Source organism: Bos grunniens, chromosome 20, assembly GCF_055505025.1.
Source record: "Bos grunniens cultivar Pamir isolate PY7600 chromosome 20, Bosgru_T2T1.0, whole genome shotgun sequence".
In the NCBI taxonomy this organism is placed as follows: Eukaryota; Metazoa; Chordata; class Mammalia; order Artiodactyla; family Bovidae; genus Bos; species Bos grunniens.
Window position 1 is genome coordinate 67,121,904 of NC_141184.1, and position 23,397 is coordinate 67,145,300.

General features: G+C 40.3%; 1 protein-coding gene across 4 annotated transcripts in view; it reads right to left on the reverse strand.

The window, feature by feature from the left end:
• CREBRF (CREB3 regulatory factor) overlaps positions 1-23,397 on the reverse strand; it is a 60,798-nt gene that overhangs the window by 31,589 nt on the left and 5,812 nt on the right. For 2 of the 4 annotated variants that reach the window (XM_086362181.1, XM_086362182.1), the window contains exons 2-4: positions 5,786-5,980; positions 3,533-3,658; positions 1,004-2,090 (exon numbers count right to left, since the gene is read on the reverse strand). In XM_086362181.1, the coding sequence (XP_086218307.1) occupies positions 1,004-2,090; positions 3,533-3,658; positions 5,786-5,794 (1,222 nt within the window). In that variant the 5' untranslated portion in view covers positions 5,795-5,980. Of the gene's footprint in view, positions 1-1,003; positions 2,091-3,532; positions 3,659-5,785; positions 5,981-6,067; positions 7,255-23,397 lie in introns of those variants that run through there. The other 2 variants (XM_086362183.1, XM_086362184.1) reach the window with 2 other exon arrangements.

The following is a 23,397-nucleotide window of genomic DNA, read 5'->3' on the forward strand; positions in this document are numbered from 1 at the left end:
CAAACAATTTAGTTGTATCAAATGCATAAATCTAAGCATTTATGCAACAGAAAAAGTTCACTAAGACGAAAGTCTCTCAGCAATAATACGCTTCACTGGCCACAATACAGCTACTGCTGCACCTGCTATGGCTCAAAAACCTTTCTGGAGATTAAATATCAATGTTTATATTGCCCCAAATTCCAACAACAAAAGGGTTCTCTTTGACAATTCATGAAGTTTTTAATAACTTGGTCTTTTATGTAGAAGTTATAGTATTAACATTATTTTTGAAGAATAACTTTCATTTAAATGTGAAGATCTTCACCTCTTTGTGAATTTTTAACTCTATGCCACTTGGAAATACCATTTTCATAAATAAAAACTGCATGAGCCAACCGTGACAAGAGCCCAGCCATGTACATGCTGAAGTGAACCAGTTCCCCACAGATTTCATTTTCTTTTTCCCTTTTATTTATAATGTGCTGTATACAAACAGAGCAGAGACTCCTTCATGCTCATTAAATTAAAGCATGTATTTTTCGTCAATGGAAAAATACTGTGCAAATGAAAGATGCAGCAGACACAAAGAAAAAGCTGTCTTTTACATTATTCATTAAACAGGCTTCGTTGGTTATTAGGCATGAGTAATACAAACCATCATCACTTGATTCACTATTCTTGGGATTCCAAACTTACCTTAAGTCTAACAGAGGGACAAAGGCAGAAATAGGAATATTTTTAAACCAATCAAGTTTGGCATCTTGGCACAGCTGCTAAAAGAGTGACAAATCAGGTCACTTAACATAAGATAAATTAAGAAGCAGCCCTCAAGGAACCAGCATATGAACCACACATGAGCAAGAATGATTATTTTAAAACTGTTTAAATAGATAAGAACAAGTATATATCCAAGCCAAGATACTAAGTCATTTAATCTCCAAACTCAGACAAAGAAAGTCCACAGCAAAACTATTTCAAGAGAGTAGGAAACAGTTTGGTAAGCCTCCAAATAATGTAATACCTGGTTCAGAGAAAGTGTCACTAATGTCATCATCCTTGTCATCTTCATAATCCTCTTCCTCTTCTTCCTCTTCCTCGTTTTCAGAAAGTTCGTGCTCGCTGCCAAATCCTTCATCGTGGTCCTCGTCATCAACATCCTCCTCATCCTCCTCATCCTCTTCAGGACTGCATTTGGTTGGCTGTTCACCCAAGTTGTCAGAGACAAAAAGGGAATAATTGTGCTCTTCTTTTTTCTGGGATGAATCTGAGACCGATGTGCTGGCAGAAAGGCTGCTACTCTCTCCTGCTGCAACTGACCCAGGCCCCTCCTGAGGCAGGGGACTGAGTAATAGTTCCTGGGTTTCTTTAAAAGGCAAGGCGGGAGTGGCATGACCCTGCAGAGGCTCTGTCCCTTTTTTCTCTGGTCTCTTGGCTACTGCACCACAGTAGCAGGTGTTTTCCTTTGCTGCATCTGCATGAACCTGGTTCAAGAGAGGCCGGCTCTGCTGCACTGGGTTGATCTTTACCTTTGCCTTTTTCACATAGTCTTTACATTCAACATGAAAGTTCACTTTCTCATTATGATACATGTTGGTCTTCACCATGATTTGTGTGCTTGAAGTGGGTTTACTTGCTTTTTGGACACAGTCTGACAAAGGGACCTCAGCTTGAAGAGTCTTAGAAGAACACACAGGGGCAGCTGCTCTGCTTGTGATCTTTTTACCAGGGAATGAAGAGGCCAAGGGATTTTGTTTGACACTGAAAAGTGAGTCAGGGTAATAAAGGGAATCAGAAACAGACTGTGAGTCCTCGCTATTGAGCTGGGCCAGAGTTGGAGTTTTACTTATGACCTCTTCATCTTGGTAAGGGCTGGAAAAGTCATCAAGACCCAAGTAATCCACTTCTTTTGTTCCCCAGATGTCACAGCTGGTTAGTTTGGTGTACTTCGTTAAGTCTTCACAGTATGTATCCCACTGTTCCCAGTTTGAGGTTAAAGTACCCTCATTATCTAGGACATCTGTGAAAGACTCCAGATTTTCAATGTCTTTGCAGTCCTCCAAAGAAAGGAAGTTGTCTCTAGGATTCTGTTGGTAGTTCATCTCTCTATCCTGAGAAAGGTTAAAAAAAAAATTACATACCATATTTAAGGAAAACATTAATAACCTATATCCTCACTTTCATGTATCAGGTAAACAGTACTCAACCTTTGGTCTGTTTTAAGATAAAGACTACTTACATGTCACTCTACCATTCCATATAGTATCATTTCCTTGGGCAAGGAAAAAAAAAAAGAGGGAAACTATGTCCCCTGAGAAACTTAGGCATGGTCAAGGGCTCTTGAACTTCACTATAAACACTCTTCCTGAAAAAGTTTACATTTCCTGATCTTTAACTCAGAAAGGATTTGGAGATCTTCTTAGAAACAAGCTTCATTTATAAAGCAAATAATAAAGGCCTTTCCTTCATCATAGAAGAATCTGTCCTCCTAAGTCAGAACTTATACACAGAGTGAAGAGCAATCCACAGAGAGCTGAAACTCAGCCACAGAAAGATGAAATCTTTGGAAAGAACCTGTACCAACTCTTGGGCTTGGGGAATAAAATACTTCTCTCATTAGTACTGTACTTCTCATGAGTAGAGATATAATTTTTAAAATGTCAGTATGACTATGCAGCCATTAACAAGAATACATGTAAGCTCTAATGTATTAAGATGAAAGGCCACTTACCATGTTATGTTAGGAGTTAAGCTACAGAATACTGTATTAATATGTCATACAATTTAAAATATTCATATATTAATTTATTATTAATTTTACATGCATAGAAAAACTCTGTTGGTCTTAATTACCTTTAGGGAGAAGGTTTGGTGGGTGGAGGCTCAGTAAGAAAATGAGGAAATTTTCTGTTTTCCAGTCTGTTTTTGTTCTGTATCAATTTTTCCATTGGTCTGTTTGCTTTGTTTTGTTTTTCCTTTTGCTTGCATATGTGTCTTTGTGTGTTTTACCAGTTTTACTGAAGTAGAGTTTACATACAACAAAATTCACCTCTACAAAGTGTACAACTCGATAATTTTTTAGTAAATTAACAGACTTGTGTCAGCTTTCCAGTTTTCATATACCTATGCTGCTTAAATTGCATGTAATTTAAATTATTCTTAAGTGTCTATTTACCTCAAGAATAAATGATAAGTATATTCAGATATTGCTTGGAATTGCTATTTTTGCCTCACATTCTCTGTAGTACATGCCTTGCTCAATGTTATCATTCCTAAATATCCTAGCTGAAAAGTCTTTTAACTGTTGGGCTAAAAGATGCCTTCTCATCCTCATTGTCAAAAACTAGATCTAAGGATGTTTAGATCTTTCCTCCTACTATTTTCAATGGCTTCATACATCCTGCCAAAATACTATGACTGATACTAATATGCATTAAGTTTGGCCTAATCACATTCTTTTTTATAAAGAAGGCTTAAAAAGGCCTTTATAAATAAAATAACTATACCTTTACCCCAAATTGATTAAAGCAGAATCCAAGAAAATGTTACTTACCAGTTCATACATGAAATCTGGATCTGAACTGTTTGCTAAGAGATCTGTGCTCATCAGAGTCTGTTCTGAAAAGGTGTGGCTTCGAAAGGCATCCCCAAAAGGCGGATCCATTCCGCTTACACTAGGCTACAACAGAGTGATTTTAATTTTGCAAAGTTAATGACTGCTTCAAGGCCAATTACATACAAGACCCACCACCATACCTACCAAGTAATTATTTTCAGAACAATTTTGTATTTTTTTTCCGCTTAACATTAAAACAACACTAAGATGCATTAAACATGGGAAAAGGAACAGAGTGGCAATGGTTAATAGTACCTAATTTCTAAAAACTAAAGCTTATTTAGGCACCGGAGTCAGCACATCGTGCCCTAATGAGTACTTTTATTTATTAGCTATATAACGTGTCTTCAAACCCATCTCTAACAACACCAGCTGTTCTAACTCCACAAAGTAGAGGATCCCCTGCCATTTCCTGGAGTCAGCAGAGGTAGCAAGACAGTCTCACTCTACACTCCTCAATGAATTCAATATCTTACTTCCCCAAACAACTGAAAGACCATTTGGGCATCTCTAGTCCAAAAATGCCTCCAGGAATGTGATGGAGATAGGATGAGCCAAATATCAAAAAATCTGCTGAGTGAGGCCAGTAACTGGAATATGAACTTAGTAGCCTTAATCTTGATCCCTAAGAAGGGTACAATTTCTAGGACAAAATAAGAAAGGGAGAAAATAAAAAGACTCGGCACCCAGAGTTAATGCTCCTTCTTTTTTCTTTGTCCCCCCTTTCCCATTTCAGTATCTATACAAAACACTCCAGGGTGAAGTTCAGGCTAACACTCCTAAAAAGTGGCCCACACAAGTCAAACTCCTCACTTTGAAATCTAACTTGGATAAAGAAAGAAGATGGGAAAGAATAAAAATTCCCTCTTTACCTTTTTGTTATTTTCCAAGTTACTGTCAAAACTTAAAAAATTTATATTATACTCTACTTGCTTATATTTCTCTATTCATATACATATACTTTCTACCTAACAGTGACTGACCCATTTTTATGCACTTTTTCATCATGTTTTTCTTTATGAGTATGTCCCATCCCAGGGATGGGTGGCTCAGTTGTAAAGAATCCACCTACCAATGAAGGAGATGTGGATTCGATCCCGGGGTCGCTAAGATCCCCTGGAGAAGGAAATGGCAACCCACTCCAGTATCCTTGCCTGAGAAACCCCATGGATGGAGGAGCCTGGAGGGCTACAATGTACGGCGTCGCAAACAGTCAGACACAGCTTAGTGACTAAACAACTTCCCATCCCATTCTTTTGTTCCTAATCTTCTGCAACCTGTAGGCTGCAAGTTCAAAGTGTTTTATGGACATAACTTCAAGTATTCAATAAACAGCAAATGAAACTGTGAATGGGAAAGAACTGGAAACAGGTATCTGTAGTCCACTTGCTCTAGTGGTTGGGGTGGAGAGAGGCCACTGGTCCACAAACCCCTTTCTTCCTTCACTGCCTGCTGGACCATCTCAGCAAGTTGTTGATTTCCTGTGCTCAAGGCACAGTTCTGCCTGGCCCCACATAAAGCTACCTTATAGTCCCTGGCCTCTCATTATTTCTAGGTTTTTCACTAGCACAAAACAGGAAAGGATAAGAGCTAACCATTGGAGGGGGAAGGGAGGACGTTTGGACATGCAGAGCAGGGAATAGGAGGGTTCATTTATTCTTTCAGTGATTGCCTCAAACCAGTAATTACCATAGCATAAATAGTCATTCTTAGATATGTTTTGTGGGAGGTGTGTGTGTGTGTGTGTGTGTGTGTGTGTGTGTGTGTGTATCTGGGAGATATATATAGGGGTGGGTGGGTGTGTGTGTGTGAAAGAGACATTGCAGTCCCTCACCATTTCCTCCTAATTGAATCCGATGGGCATGAAGGGAGAGGAACAATGGGAAAAAGAAGATACAGGGGAATGAAATGGGCTTTCTGTGGCAGATTAATTTTCTAGGGATTTGGTTTAGCCCCCATAAAAGTCAGCACTTCTGTCACCTTTTAACCAATCTTTCGTTCACATTGCTCCATGTGTCAAGCTCAATGAATTTCAAAGCTGTGGCAAAGGAAGGATATCTATTCAAAGCCAGCTGACAGCAGCAGCAGAATGTCTTTACATACAGCACAGAGTCGCACTAAGACCCGGAAAACCTACAGACCTGGCCGCAGCAGGACTAGAAAACCCTGCCCCTGCCCTGTGTGGTTTACCTGAGGCATTTCCAAGCCCGGATCCTGAGAGTCTGAGCCCACACTTCTCTTTGTTCTTGTTTGTAGATTCCTTTCCAGCTTTACTTTTATTTCAAGACCAAAGATGATTTTCACAACAAACAGCAGGTTTTCCAGGATGCCTTCAATTCAACTGCTTGGATCACTTGTTTTTTTTCTTAATAATTCTGTGCGAATCTGTCAAACAACACAAAGTAACTTCACTGAAAATGCCACTAAAAACAAGTTGACCTTTCAAAAAAGACATTAACAAAGAACACTTACCAGCATTGTGATTTTAATATTAAGAATGTGGCTGTTTTTAGTACCAACTATACTGAAATTCAACATCTGTCCCTTTGTTTCTATAACAGGATTGGTCAATAACCAATTGGCACCGTTAAAAAAGAAAAAACAAACATCAACGAAATTAACATAGGCCCATTTTTCCTGTGATCTAAAAATGCATTTTACTTAATGTTAAAATAAAGCTCCCATTCACTTTATGCTTTATATGAGAAAACAATGTATCAACAATTCCATCTACTGTATAATCAATACTACTAAGTGAATCTACATTTTATATCCCTCATAAATCTACTAGAACAATGAATACATAATTTAGAATTTAACATATCCTTTACATTAAATGGGCTTCCCTGGTAGCTCAGATGGTAAAGCGTCTGCCTACAATGCTGGAGACCCGGGTTCAATCCCTGGGTCGGGAAGATCCCCTGGAGAAGGAAATGGCAACCCACTCCAGTATTCATGCCTAGAAAATCCCACGGACCAAAGAGCCTGGTGGGCTACAGTCCATGGAGTCACAAAGACTCGGACACGACAGCGACTTCATTTCACTTCACTTCTACGTTAAATAGGGTTTCCCACGTGGCTCAGTGGCAAAGAATCCGCCTGCCACAGGAGACACAGGTTCAATCCCTGGGTGGGGAAGATCCCCTGGAGTAGGAAACTGCAACCACTCCAGTATTCTTGTCTGGAAAATCCCGTGGATGGGGGAGCCTGGAGGGCTGTGTCCATGGGGTCGCAGAGTTGGGCATAACAGAGCACGCGTATCACATTCATAAAGGCATATGCAAATTACTCTTTGAGTTATAAGTGAAAGCTGTCCTTGAAGTGAGAATTATTCAAGTTTTGAATATGTGTATGTTGAGAGGGGAAACAGGAATAAGTACTACTTTGCAGAGTGGTTTCAAGGGTTAAACTAAATGACTTCAAATCACCTGGCAAAGGGTCTTGAATGTGGTAGAATCTGACAGGTTAGTTCCCTCTTCACTCCTCTGTGAAGGCTTTAATCAAGAAACAAACAGCTATACCTACTTCATCATCTCTTTCTGGATAAGTGGTCCTCAAACTGTGACCCCAGAACCAGTAGCATCAATATCAACCTGGAAATTTGTTAGAAGTGCAATTCTTGGGCTCTAGCCCAGATCCACTAAGGCAGAAACTGTGCAAGTAGAGCCCAGGAAAGTGTTTTAACAAGCCCTCAGGATGATTCTGCTCCTCCCTAAAATGTGAGAACCTCTGTTTTAAACTGAATTCCTTACTCTCTTCAGTCTAGATGCAGTGTTATTTCTTAGATTGAAGCAGAGTGCCAATTTAAGCTATGCTGCCCTCTGTAGTTAATACATTCTCTGGCCTAGAGCTTTACAGTGGTAAATACCAACTTCAGAGACCTCTTGCTGAACAAATAAGTGAGAGTCAACAAGGACTCGATAACTATTCTACTCAGTTGGATTAGTACTTAAATTGAATTATCATCTGCATTTCCGAGATCTTTGTTGGGCTCTTCTCTCTAGCTGGCTGTCATTCCCAGGGCACTGTTCTAGCCTAGGAAATACCTTCAAGTGCTCAACCTGGGCCTAGAAACAGCATGAACTATGCATCTCAATCCAGTGCTACAGTTTAAATGGACCGATGCCTGCTCGTGCCAAAGGCTAGTTCTGGCCCAAATGCCCTTTAAGTGGCTTCATGCCTTGAACCTACTGCTGATATGCAATCTCAGTCCTAACTCTTCCCCTGACTCCTGTGTGAAACAAGGTCAGCTGTCTCTTCCAGATCTATTACTTAGATCCCCCTCCCCCCAAAACACAAAGCACTCAAGCGATGCATTCAACAAAGTGGACTGGTTAGTGTGTGTGTGTTAGCTGCTCAGCCGTGTCCAACTCTTTTGTGACCCCATGAACTGCAGCCCGCCAGACTCCTCTGTCCATGGAATTTTCCAGGCAAGAATACTGGAGTGGGTTGCCACCCCTTCTCGAGGAATCTTCCTGATCCAGGGATCAAACCTAGGTCTCCTGCATTGCAGGCAAATTCTTTACCATCTAATCCTGGTCTGGGAGAAAAGTTTGATACTCTTCTAAAACCTGGAAGTTACCCTTTCTAGCAACAGGGTTAAAGGCTCAAGAAGATGTTCAGTTCTCATCAAGATATATTTACTGGCATCTACTATAAACACTATGTACCAACAGCGTGGTTTGGCATTTACTACAGACACCATGTACCAACAGCGTGGTTTATCAGGGAAACACTGGACAAAAAAGGCTAAGTTCCAGTCACAGTTCTCACTTGAAAACTCTACAACATTGGGTAGGTCAATCTTTCTAAATTTCATTTTCTTCATCTCTAGAAAGTAAGTAATATTATTCCTGCTACCAAATTTTCTAAGCCATAAAAATCCCCCCCTTTTTTTTAACCATCTGAGCCACCATTTGTTGGGCTCTTTTACCATCTGAGCCACCAGGGAAGCTATAAAACTTCCATACGAATACAAATATTCATTTAAAATGTTATTTTAAACACATGGCAGTAGAACAAACTTGTCCATGCATTAGCAAAAAGAGCACTTGTTTGGGAGACAAGAGGCTTGGATTCCAGTTTTGATTCCATAATTAAATAGGAGAGTAACCAAGATGTCAGAGTAGAAGGAACCTAAATTCACCATCTCTCATAGGCACACCAAAATCACAACAATCTGCAGAACAAACACTGTTGAAAAAGACTGAAACCTACCAGAAAAGATCAACAGCTAAAGACATAAAGACAGAAAACCACAATGAGATCAGTACAAGGAGCATACTTGCAATATAATCAAATTCCATATCCCTGAGATTGGCCAACCACACACTGGAGAATGATTACATTACAGAGATTCCCCCACAGAGTGAGAGTTCTAAGCCCCACATCAGAGACCCCAGCCTTGGGATCTGGCACCAGGTAGAGCTTCTAGAGCATTTAGCTTTGAAGGCCAGCAGAGCTTAATTGTAGACGCTTCCCAGGGAAATAGCGATTTCACTCTTAAAGGATGCACTGCTGTTATTGTTCAGTCGCTCAGCTGTATCCAACTCTTTGCCACCCCATAGACTGTAGCACGCCAGGCTTCCCTGTCCATCACCAATCCCAGAGCTTGCTCAAACTCATGTCCGTTGAGTCAGTGATGCCATCCAACCATCTCATCCTCTGTTGTCCCCTTCTCCTCCTGCCTTCCATCTTCCCCAGCATCAGGGTCTTTTCCAATGAGTCAGTTCTTCGCATCAGGTGGCCAAAGTATTGGATCTTCAGCATCAGTCCTTCCAATGAATATTCAGGACTGATTTCTTTTAGGATTGACTGGTTTGCTTTCCTTGCTGTCCAAGGGACTCTTCTCTAACTCCATAGTTCAAAAGCATCAATCCTTCAGTGCTTAGCCTTCTTTCCGGTCCACCTCTCACATCCATACATGACTACTGGAAAAACCATAGCTTTGACTAGATGGACTTTTGTCAGCAGAGTAATGTCTCTAGTTTTATTATGCTGTATAGGTTTGTAATAGCTTTTCTTCCAAGGAGCAAGTTTCTTTTAATTTCATGGCTGCAGTCACCATCTGCAGTGATTTTAGAGCCCAAGAAAATAAAATCTGTCCATTGTTTCCCCATCTACTATTTGCCATGAAGTGATGGGACCAGATACCATGATCTTAGTTGTCTGAATGCTGAGTTTTAAGCCAGCTTTTTCACTCTCCTCTTTCACCTTCATCAAGAGGCTCTTTAGTTCCTCCTCACTTTCTGCCATAAGGGCGGTATCATCTGCCTATCTGAGGCTGTTGATATTTCTCCCAGCAATCTAGTAGTAGAAAACTACTAGAGCTCATCCATGAATTTGGTAAAGTTGCTGAATATAAAATTAATATACAGAAATCTGTTCCATTTCTGAATACTAACAAAGAAATATCAGAAAGAGAAATTAAGGAAACAATCCCATTTACAATCATGTCAAAAAGAATTAAATACCTAGGAATAAGCCTACCTAAGGAGACAAAACACCAGTACTCCAAAAACTATAGAATGTTAATGAAAGAAACTGAAGATGACACAGATGAAAAAGATATACCATGTTCTTGGACTAGAAAAATCAATATTATTTAAACAACCATACTACCAAAGGCAATCTACAGAATTCAAAGAAATCCCTATCAAATTCACAGAACTGGAACAAAAAAAATTTTTTTAATCTGTAAGATTAAAAGACCCTGAGTAGCCAAAATAATCTTGAGAAAGAAGAATGGAGCTGGAGGAACCAAACTCTTCAGACTACTTTAAAGTCACAGTAATCAGAACAGGATGGCACTGACACAAAAACAGACACACAGATCAATGGACCAGGACAGAAGGCCCAGAAACAGACCCACACACTTACGGTCAGTCACTCTGTGACCAAGGAGGCGAGGCCATACGATGGAGAAAAGACAGTCTCTGCGTGGTGCTGTGAAAACTGTACACTTCATGCAAAAGAATGAAATTAGCACATTCTCTAACACCATATACAAAATAAAATAATCCACTCAAAATGGATTAAAGACCTAAATGTTAAGGCCAGATATTATAAACTCCCTAGAGAAAACATAGGCAGAACACTCTGAAATAAATCACAGTGATTTTTGGGGCGATTCATCTCCTAGAGTAATGGAAATAAAAACAAAAATAGAATCTGCCTATTGATGGAGGAGCTGAGGAAGAGCCTCTGGTTCGATACTTGGATTGGGAAGATCCCCTGGAAAAGGAAATGGCAACCCACTCCAGTATTCCTGTCTGGGAAATCCCATGGACAGAGGAGCCTGGCAGGCTACAGTCCATGGGGTCACAAAGACTCGAACACAACTGAACAACTGAGGGCACACACACAGCTAAATTTAAAAGCTTTTGCACAGCAAAGGGAACCATAAACAAAAAAAGACAACCGAGGAACTGGGAGAAAACATTTGGAAACAACACTATCAACAAAGGATTAATTTCCAAAATATACAAACAGCTCATACAGCTTAATATCAAAAAACAAACAACCCAATCAAAAAGTAGGCAGAAGATCTAAATGGACACTTCTCCATAGAAAACATACAGCTAGCCAAGACGCACATGAAAGATGCTCAATGTTACTAATTATTAAAGAAATGCATATCAAAACTACAATTAAGTATCACTATATGCCAGTCAGAATGAGCATCATTAAAAAAATCTACAAACAATAAATACCAAAGAGGTTATGGGGAAAAAGGAACTCTCATATATTGCTGGTGGGAATGTAAACTGGTGTAAACACTATGGTGAATAGCATGGAGATTCCTTAAAAAACTAAAAACGGAGTAATCATATGATCCTATAATCCCATTCTTGGGCACGTATCTGGAGAAAACTCTAATTTGAAATATACATGTACCACAACATTCACTGCTTCACTATTACAGTAGTCAAGACATGAAGGCAACCTAAACGTCCACTGACAAAGAGGAAGGGATAAAGATGTGGTATACAATGGAATACTACTCAGCCATAAAAAATAATGAAATGATGACATCTGCAGCAGCATCAATAGACTTAGAGATTATCATATTAAGTGAAGTATCCCAGATAGAGAAAGAAAAACTGTATAATATAGCTTATTTCTGGAATCTAAAGAAATTATACAAATGTAAATGAGCTTATTTACAAAACAGAAATGAACTCACAGACATAGAAAGCAGACTTTTGGTCACCAAAGGGAGGTGGGGGAAATGAATCAGGTGTCTGGGATTAACATATACACTATTACATATAAAGTATATAACCAACAAGGACCTACTGAAGAGCATGGGGAACCATGCTCAGTATTCATAATAACCTATAAGGGAAACGAACCTGAAAAAGAATACATATATATGTGTGTATGTGTATATACATACATATGTGTGTATAACTGAATCTCTTTGCTGTACACTTGAAACTAATATAGTACTACACATTAACTATATTTGAATTAAAAAAAAAAATAAACAGCCTTATGAATTAGAATAAGTTGCTATTTCTTATCTCCCAGACTGAGGAATTACAACTATTCTCTCTTAACTATGTAATAGAGATGTTATGAGATTTAAATGATATATTAAATTAAGATGTAGTAATGAAATAGATCTGAAAGGTGATTATTATCAATAGGTATATTTTGCCAATGCATTATTTTCTCCCACAGCTAGTCCAGCTCAGAAACTCAACATCTGTGACAGCTGTTAGCAACAAGGCTGTATATTTTCAAGACACCAACTCCCAAAGACAGGGTATCCACTATGCAGAGAATGGAGCTTGTTCTCCTGGGGAAAAGGTCTTCAGTTGCTCCTCCTAGTCTCTTAAGCTAAGTTAAGTCGCTTCAGTCATGTCTGACTCTGTGCGACCCCATAGACGGCAGCCCACCAGGCTCCCCCGTCCCTGGGATTCTCCAAGCAAGAACACTGGAGTGGGTTGCCATTGCCTTCTCCAATACATGAAAGTGAAAAGTGAAAGTGAAGTCGCTCAGTTGTGTCCGACTCAGCGACCCCAAGGACTACAGCCTACCAGGCTCCTCCATCCATGGGATTTTCCAGGCAAGAGTACTGGAGTGGGGTGCCATTAGGTGGCAGCAAAAAGGATGAGACGTGGGTCAATTCTACCCCAGGCAGCAGGGCCTTTATAGTGACAATAAACTCACCCAATCTCTAAAACTGATGACTCAAGCTCACAATACCAACTATCCTCATCCCCAGCATTTTGCACCCATTTCACAGAAATACTTGGTACTGTTCCAAACATCTACTGTGAAACAGCCAAGAAGAGACAAACTCCCTGACCAAAGCTGCAAGAGAAAAAAAAAAAAGAATAAGGGCTTCTACAGCAGTTACCATTAAACAGAATCTTCCATAATGACAACTGCTCCAAAACTATCTCCTACACAGAAGGCACATTAGATGGCCAAGTAACACTAGGAGGAAGGTGTAGTAACATGCTTCTGGGGGAAGCCTTCACACTTCTGTGGGCTCAAGAATATCCATATTCTACTCAAAGTTTTTGATATTAAAGCATGTAAAAAGTTAATGATCATTTCCACATGTCTGACCTAAGGAATATTCGTTCCTAAGAATTTTAAACGGTTACCCAACAGAAGTGTTGTAAGGTTAGGAAAATATCATGTTAAAGCTGTTACACTGCCTTTATGCAGAATCTCTTGGAAACTTTAAGATACTAGCTTCTAATGTGCATTATAAATCACCAATAGATGAACAGAGCAGATCTCATTTCTCAAACTTATTTGATCATAAAATCCTCCACCCTGCCCTCAAGCTGACCTCAAGGACTGGTGGTTACGCCAGGAAGAAACAAAAACCCAACAATGACAGCTAGGGGAAAGGCTAAATTAATTCCCCTAGTTATTACTTCCTCATTCACAGCTCTAGCTCACTAGTCCCCAGTACAGTTTTATGAGTCTTTCAAGAAAGAGGACTGTGGTCCATCAGAAATAATATTTACCAATAGATTTTCTGTACTTGGGCTCATTCAAGACTACTCAACAAGAGCTCCTAGGTGCAGGAAGATACTTCAGTAACAGAGAACTACTTTTCTAAAGCATCATCCTAAAAGATGATGCTGTGAAAGTGCTGCACTCAGTATATCAGCAAATTTGGAAAACTCAGCAGTGGCCACAGGACTGGAAAAGGTCAGCTTTCATTCCAATCCCAAAGAAAACAATGCCAAAGAATGTTCAATTACCACACCATTGCACTCATCTCACATGCTAGCAAAGTAATGCTCAAAATTCTCCAAACAAGGCTTCCAACAGTATGTGAATGGAGAACTTCCAGATGTTCAAGCTGGATTTAGAAAACGCAGAGGAACCAGAGATCAAATTGCCAACATCTGCTGGATCATCGAAACAGCAAGAAAGTTCCAGAAAAACATCTACTTCTGTTTTATTGACTACACCAAAGCCTTTGACTGTGTGGATCACAACCAACTGTGGGAAATTCTTAAAGAGATGGGACTACCAGACCACCTGACCTGCCTCCTGAGAAATCTGCATGCAGGTCAAGAAGCAACAGTTAGAACCTGACATGGAACAACGGACTGGTTCCAGATTGGGAAAGAAGTACATCAAGGCTACATTGTCACTCTGCTTATTTAACTTCTATGCAGAGTACATCATGCAAAATACCAGGCTGGATGAATACAAGCTAGAATCAAGATTGCCAAGAGAAATATCAATAACCTCAGATATGCAGATGACACCACCCTTATGGCAGAAAGCGAAGAGGAAGTGAAGATCCTCTTGGTGAAAGTGAAAGAGGAGAGTGAAAAAACTGGCTTAAAACTCAATATTTAAAACACTAAGATCATGGCATCTGATCCCATCACTTCATGGCAAATAGATGGGGAAACAATGGAAACAGTGACAGACTTTATTTTCTTGGGCTCCAAAATCACTGCAGATGTTGACTGCAGCCATGAAATTAAAAGACACTTGCTCCTTGGAAGAAAAGCTATGACCAACATAAACAGCATATTAAAAAGCAGAGACATTACTTTGCCGACAAAGGTCCATCTAGTCAAAGCTATGATTTTTTTCCAGTAATCATGTATGGATGTGAGTTGGACCAAAAAGAAAGCTGAGCACCAAAGAATTGATGGTTTTGAACTGTAGTGTTGGAGAAGACTCTTGAGAGTCCCTTGGACTGCAAGGAGATCGAACCAGTAAATCCTAAAAGAAATGAGTCCTGAAAATTCATTGGAAGGACTGATGCTGAAGCTGAAGCTCCAATATTTTGGCCACCTGATGCGAAGAACTGACTCATTGGAAAAGACTCTGATGCTGGGAAAGACTGAAGGCAGGAGAAGGGGACAACAGAGGATGAGATGGTTGGATGGCATCACTGACTCAATGGACATAAGTTTGAGCAAGCTCTGGGAGTCGGTGATGGACAGGGAAGCCTGGTGTGCTGCAGTCCGCGGGGTCGCAAAGAATCAGACATGACTGGACAACTGAGTTGACTTCTCTAAAGCAATGAAATGGGCTGAATGATTTATTTATAAGCAGCAACAGTACCACTTGAAGACAGTCACAGCTTCAGTCGCTTTCACAGCCCTCCCCACCAGACCCTACCCTAAGTTTTTCTAGTTTTCCATTTGAATACACATTGAGGCTTACTATGTTCATTAGGCAAAGTGAAAGGTCAAGCAGGATGACAGGAAAGGTCAGAAGACTTTTAGTAAAGGTTCATTCTCGAGACTGCTCACAACACTAATCCAAACTTTAAAAGCCAAACCCCAAGAGCTGACTAGTGTGACCCAGGCAGCTCACACATATCCAAGAGCTCCTAAATTGTGCCCCTTCCCAATCTGAGGGTTCCAGCTAATTCCTAAGAGTCCATATATTAAAAAAAAGTTGACATCGAGAAAAATATTGTTGTTTAGTCACTAAGTTGCATCCGGCTCTTTGTGACCCCATAGACAGTAGCCCACCAGGCTCCTCTGTTCACGGGATTTCCCAGGCAAGAATAATGGGAGAGGGTTGCCATTTCCTTCTCCAGGCAAGAGACATAAAAATTGCTTTCTAAATGAAAATCCTTATCAATAGGCCAATACTGTATATATGATGGTTAGAGTCCCTAGAGGTCCCCTTCTATGTGGCAACAACTTAGGCCACGGCTCTTTTTTATTATCTTGTAGAAACCAGTTCCTCACAATGGTAAGCAGCACGCCTGAATCATCAGAATACATGTTAAAAAATCTGACACACCCATCCAGGATGGTTAACAGCCAAATAATGGAAAATAACAAGTGTTGGTGAGGATATGGAAAAATCAGAAACGTTGTGCACTGCTGATGGGAATGTGAAACAGTACAGCTGAGAAACAGTTCAGTGATTCCTTAAAAAGCTAAACACAGAATTACTGTCTGATCTGGAAATTCCACGTCTGGATACATACCCAAAGAAATCGAAAGCAGGAACTCAAACAAATACATGTACACCCATATTCACAGCAGCATTATTCACAAGAGCCAAAAGGAAGAACAATCCCAGTGGTCATTAACAGATGCACACAGTGGAGCATTATTCAGTCATAACAGGAACGCCTTCTGATACATGCTACAACATGGATGAGCTTTGCAAACAGCATGCTAAGTGAGACAAATCAGACACACGAGACAAATACTATACGATTCCACTTAAATGAAGTACCAGAAAAGGCAAATTCATGGAGACAGAAAGAAGAGAGGCTACCAGAGGCTGGGAGAGTTATTGTTTACTGGGTAAAGAATTTCTGTTTGGGGTGATGAAAATATTCTAGATATTTCAGAACAGTGGTGATGGTTACCCAAAACTGTCAATGCACTTAATGCCACTGAATTATACACAATGTGGTTTAAATGGTAAAATTAATGTTTACCACAAGCCAAAATTTTATGATTATCATTATTCTGACTTGCCACACACAGCTTACAGGATCTTTGCTCCCTGACCAGGGATTGAACCTGTGCTTCCTGCAGTGGAAGCACAGAGTCTTAATGACTGCCAGCGAATTCCCCACTAGGAAAATCTTTTTAAACAACATTTGTGGTAAGAAAGGCCATCACATTTATAGTTATATAATTTATATATCATGGTTTCTTTTGATCGTTTCTAAACGCTGCTAGCTTATGTTCATCATTCCTTTCATGTGGCAGAGTTCTTGGGTTCTCTCTCTGTAGGTGGTAACCATCCTGACCCCTCATTTAAATAAATCGTTTCCCCTGCGATTTAATCCCCAAGATGAAAGAAAGGGAAGGGGGAGAGGGAGGAAGGAAAGACCGCCACACATTCCATCCAAACTGCTACACTTCAAATGCCCCACTCAATAATTCTTTTCCTTTAGAAAACTACTTACCACGAGTTGAACAGAACAGACCTGCAGAGGCTTACTAAATCAAGCTGTTTTACCAGTCACCAAACCACTGAGGACGCAGAGGCTGACTATGCAAGGGATTCATTATAGAAAACGTGGGGGCTGTGTTCTCCCTTCATCACATCGTGTAAACCCTATGAACCTGTCACTCCTTTCTACCCTTCAACAGAAGCTCTCTAGAGTCCAACATATGGGAAACAAGCAAGCAAATTTCAAACTAGATGGTTATCCTAAACAGATGTTAATCCAGTTGGGATGTGATCCTCCAGTCGTAACACCTTGTGAACTCCTCAACCCTGGGCAGCCCAATAGTCTCCTTTTATCCTCACACTCAGGATTCTAAAAATAAGGAGGTAAATCGGGTTGGTGGCAACACTTAATTAAAACAGTTAAAACCACGTTTTCCTGAAAATCCTGAAGAGCTGAGAAAATATACTAAATCTCAAAAGTGATCTCTCCTTGGAATGCTGTCTTAGAGAAAGACACGAGCCCTCTCAGAGAATTCCTTTCCAAAATCTTTGTTGTTCAGTTGCTAAGCCATGTCTGACTCTTTGCAACCCCAGGAACTGCAGCACCCCAGGCTTCCTGGGCCTTTCCTATCTCCCAGAGCTTGCTTAGACTCATGGCCACTGAGTCAGTGACACCATCCAATCATCTCATCCTGTCACTCCCCAAACTCTGGCTCAACGATAACCAGAGACAAGACACGAGAGCTTATTTAAACCACTTTCGGAACCAATAAGAAAGACTATGAAGGCAGGTTTCTTTCAGTGTGAGTCGAATGGGAAGAGTTTTTATTTCTGAAAACCATCAGCTATTAAATACTAGGGTCTTTCTGCAGTCTTAATACCTGCCAATTAAGTTGTTTGAACCATAAGAATAAAAGACAGAACCAAAGAATGCATTTCTAACCACAGCCGCCCTTGACAGCTCATGACAAATGCTCAGTTTCTATTTGGTGCTACTGTTCACAGATTAGAAGCACACTACCATACCCTGCCACTGAATACAGCCCGGTGGAGTGATTAGGGTTAGTATCAGCATCATCAGCACCCTCACCCTCTGTCCAACCGCCGGACTCTAATTCGAAAAGTTCACCAACGATGGGTTGTCCAAGGTCATTCAGTAAATGGATGCCTCTGTGCAAACTATCAGACTGTCTCTATCGTCAACGTCTCAAAGGTCATCTCCAAAGGCCTCCCAAATCTGTGTCTTCATCCTAAACACACCAGTGAACCGTCTCTACTGAGACCCAGGTACAGGTATTTTCCTAGATCACTTACAGCCCATGACCTCAGACACAACACGCCACCTCCCCACTCAAAGGTTTATTCTGTCAACAGTACCACCATCATCAGACATTCAGGTGTGTGACACTGATCTCAGCCTTGACTCTCTTCCTCCTCCCCACTTGCTGTGTTTTAAATGACATCAGCCTCTTTATTAAAAATATACCGACAATTTAACCTTGTACAGAGGATGCATGTACCTGTCTGACTTTGCCTTTCCCACTTTCTCAACCCCTGTTGGAACCTTATCATTTTCTATTTACTGTCCCAGTAATTGCCCTACAGATCTCTTTGCTTCCAACCTTTCCCTCTCTCCACTTCTTATGCTCCATTATCAAATTATTCTCCCTAAACTACCACATCATATTAGCAACGTGCTGGTAAGTTTTCAGCAACTAACATTATCTCCTGGATAATGTTCAAAATACTCAGACACAAGGAAACTATCTTTCAATACCCTAACTTCCACCCCTCTCTAATAAATATAACAGTATCAGCTTAATCTTACAATCTCCCCCAAGTCCTCAGTTACAATCCCACTTCACTAAGGATCTCCAGCAGTGAGACTCCGGCTTTTCATGCCTTTGCTTATGTTTTTCCTCTTTCTCCTCCCAAACGCTTGCCTTTTCTATCAGAGATTGTAAAATCTTTAAGAATGACTATTATATCTCATGTCTATTACTGCAGTGTCAAGAGTAATGCTTTGCTCAGCACGAGCATCCAGACAAGAGTTCCATGAATAGGAAACCTCCTAAGACCACGGGTCATTCTAGATAAGGAGTCAGAAGCGTGTCATTCTTCATACAGAAAGAGGACATTACAAAGAAGTCATTCAATATATATTTATTAAGCATCTTTCATGCGCTCCGAAGTATCTTGTACAAGCTTCTACAAGCTTGTTAATTTGAGTCTTGAACCACTTCTGAATTTATTTTTTTAATTTCCAGGAAGAGTACTGTTCAAATTTCAGTCAATTTTAAAGATAGTAAATAATTTTTGTCTAGGGAGGAGAGAATAAAGGAAAGAATAGGATTAAAACTTATTTAAACCAACTGAATCCAGGCACTAGACTAATGCATGTTACACTATTCTCTCTCCTTTGCTTTCTCTATTTCACACACACACATTTGTAACTAAGACAAATATTTTATTCAGGTTCAACACTGGAGTTTTAAAGAATCATTTCACTTTCTGAACTGTTCTACAAAAATCTACAAAACATAAAAAGGAACAATACAATTAAAGGTAGCAGCACAAAAACAGCAGTGCATGTGAGAGCACACCTGAGCCACGCAGCAGCGGGTCAGGGAGACACCCACTCGGGCCGACCCTAACAGCGCCAGTGCTCTGGCAATCAGAGATCTGGGCCCTTCCTCAAAATTTACTGTCTCCTGACTCCTTTCTCAGAGTTGATGCTTTTCAAAAGTAGCATGAATGTATATACGCTAGAGGCAATTTTTAAATTCCCTTCAAATTCCTTCCTAGTGTGAAATGGGCTATTATATGCCACTGGCTCAGGACTATACAGGTACAGAGGTTATGGCCCAAGGGCTACAGAGGTTGTGAATACAGTTGAATACACTGAGAAATGGTGGCTGCCTCTTTGGCTCTACTACTCCTGAAAGGGCTTCTCTGGTAGCTCAGCAGTGAAGAATCTACTGGCCAAGCAAGAGATATGGGTTCAATCCCTGGGAAGATTCCCTGGAGAAGGAAATGGCAACCCATTCCAGTATTCTTGTCTGGAAAATCCCTTGGACACAGGAGCCTGGCAAGATACAGTTCATGGAATTACAAGAGTCCAACATGACTGAGTGACTAAATAATCACAACAAAATGAGAAGCAAACTCTAGATTCAAGATATAAAGTTCTGCTGAGTATCTGGGATTTTGTTCCACATTCTCACCTGTTTTATCTGTAAATACAAGAATTCCCCAGGGATACTGTGATTCATGATAATATGTAAAGAATCTAGCCCTGGCACAAAACAGACACTCAATAAATGGTGGCTATTTTTTGTTTTCTGATTCCTTCCTCAGTATAAGATGTTCCTCAGATATGGCTGCTACTGAATATACAAACCTAAATTCAACATGGAATCCTAACTTGAATTCCAAACTTAATTATCACAAACCCAGCTGCCTGAATCTAGGGTGAATAGAGGATATGCAGGCAGCACAGGCCATGTGACACCCTCACTCCCGCTGTGTGAGGGTGAGATGTCCATTATGCCGGTTTAATCAGCAAAACAATCTTTGGGTTCACAAAGTAGTTCATAAAGTTGCAAACTAGTCATCTCTGTACACAATAAAGAACTGGAGAAAAAGTTACAAGGAAAAGGGCTTCTTCTGAGAGATTATTGCTCTTTTCTTCAAAAAAATCACATACATTTTACCTCTTTTTATAGTCATTTACACTGGCTTCACCAAAGAGTCTGAGTAACTGGAGGGAACAGATTTATACAAAACTTATCTTTGTACTTAAAAGACCTTACACAGTTTCTGAAGAACACACACACATACACATACAGTTTAATCTACACTATACTTGTCTCAACAAGGTTCACAATACATCAAAACAAAGGAGGTAGACTATCCCAACTGCTGAGAAAACAGAGCTTTGAATAGAATCGGCGCTAACAGCAGAGAAATTCAAGGAGTGACCAGAACCTAGTCCCATTCTTCCATTAGACACTCCTAATTCTTACGCCCCCCCAAGGAGAGTAAAGAAGAAAATTCATTTACAGTAACTTAATAGTTTTTAACTTGGGAGTTTGGGAAACCAGCAAGTTATTGTGCTAAGGTATAAAACAAGGTAACAAGAGCCTAATAAGGTCAATCTACTAAGAGTATGTACAATTTAAAACAAGAGACAAAAACTGCAGCTGTTTCTTTCTTCGTTCATTTTTGTTTGGCTGTGTGGCTTGTAGGTTCTTAGTTCCCCAACCAGGGACTGAACCTGGGTGTTGACAGTGAAAGTACCGAGACCTAACCATTGGACCACTGGGGAATTCTCAAAAAAACGGAAAATTTAAAGCAAAGTTCTCAAACTGAATCACAGCCATAAATCAATAAATAAATAAATCAATGCCTACCTATGGATTTTGTTCAGCCGACACAGTAGTGTCTGTAAAAAGTTAAATTTTAACTGTCAGAACTTGAATTGGAAATCTCATAAAATTTCTGTATCCTGTTATCAAATACCTCTCTCTTGAGGGGGAAAAACACACCTGACAACACTGGGGACGTACTCCCAGCACAATCACCTGAACTGGAGTTGAGAGCCATCACCTGACATTGGCCTGTGCTTTCCAGCTTGCTCCAGTCACAACTCTACCTCCAGGTGAAATGTAAAGTGAAAACAGGTATTTAAAAGAACTATACAGGAATGTCTATAGCATCTTTATTCACAATAACCTAAAAGCTGAAAGCAGCCCAAATAGCCATCGACTGGTAAATGGATAGACTGTGGTACATCCATATGATAACAAGTACTCAGCTGATACTTGAAACAACATGAATAAATCTCAAAAGCCTTATGTTAAGTAAAAGCAGTCAGACTCATAAGACAACAGATTCTATGACTGTACTTATATGAAATTACAAAAAAGAAAAAACTGTGGTGACAGCAAGTAAACAGTAATTGCAGCCGGAGTGAAGAGGGGCATGAGGGAACTTTCTGTGGTGATGGAAATATTCCACATCATGACTGTAGAGGAGGTTAAATAACTGCACACATTTGTCAAAACTAAAAGTTGAGTGAATTTATAAAACCTGTTCCTCAATAAAGCTAGTTCTAAAAAGAGGCATTCAAAAAATACTATAAAACTACAGAGAAGAGTACTACTATCTCTACCTGGGAAAGTTTGGGAAAATTTCAGGAAAAGGTGAGATTTGAATTGGGTCTCGTCACACAACAAGTTTAAGGCACATAAGAAGTAAAAAACACAAAATATAAGTAGTAATATTCTGCACTGTAGCCTATGAGAAGAGGCATCTCTGAACACAAAGGAAAAATTCGTCAAAAAAGGAAATTCACAGAAATGAATAATTAGTACCTGGATAAGTATCAAAGGCAGGTTGATCACATAAGATGTCCCAAGAGGGAATCAACTCAGACATTTACTGCTGTTTATATGCAAAATTAACAGTACTGTGAAAGAATTTTTGTTTTCTTTTCAAACAAAGCAAAAGGAAAAGGAAGAAAAGGAAAAGGAACCTAAAGAGAGTAAAGGAAGGGATGGAGGCGAGGAGATGAAGGTAAGGGACACACTGCGTCAGAATCAAGGGCACCTGGTGCCCACAGATGAGAAAACAGAAAAAGGGAGGCATGTCAGGCCGTGATGAGGGGCTAAAAGGAGAACTAAAAACCAGGGGAAAAGAGCCCAAAGTCAGAGCGCAAGAGAACAGAGAACAGAGGCCTGGGAGTGCAAAGCAGCCCCGTGGAATCAGAGGGAAGGGAGAGCAGGAGAGTTCTTCCCCCACCCCCTCCAGTCGCACAAAGCAGCCCCTTCCCTTCCTGTCTCTGCCTCTGCCTCTGCTGAAGTCTTCCCATACCCAACCCCACTCCATACATCTTGTACACCCTTCAGACTTCTCTGATTTCTTTCACTAGTCTTCAAATCCCAGTTTAAATGCCATCTTGTCTGGGAAGCTTTTCCAGGCAGAATCCACGTTGTTCTAAATACCATAATGTTGAACTGTAATATCTGTCTCCTCTACTAGTCTATGGGCAACTCCAGCAGAGGAGTCAGTAGCGAGGATGAAACCTTTACTAAAGAGCAATTTGAAAAACTATAAAGTTCACCTAGTCTTCTACAACGATTCCCAGGTGACTCAGTGGTAAAGAATCTGCCTGCCAAGCAGGAGATGCAGGCATGATCCCTGGGTCGGGAAGATCCCCTGGAGAAGAAAATGGCAACCCACTCCAGTATTCTTGCCTAGAGAATTCCATGGACAGAGGAGCCTGGCAGGCTACAGTCCACTGGGTCGCAAAGAGTAGGACACGACTTTGAGATTAAACTAATAAGTCTTCCACAACAAGTCTTAAAGCGGGCTCCTTGAAGCTTTTCTGTTTAAAGGGTACAGTGAGGGAATCCCCTGGTGTTCCAGGA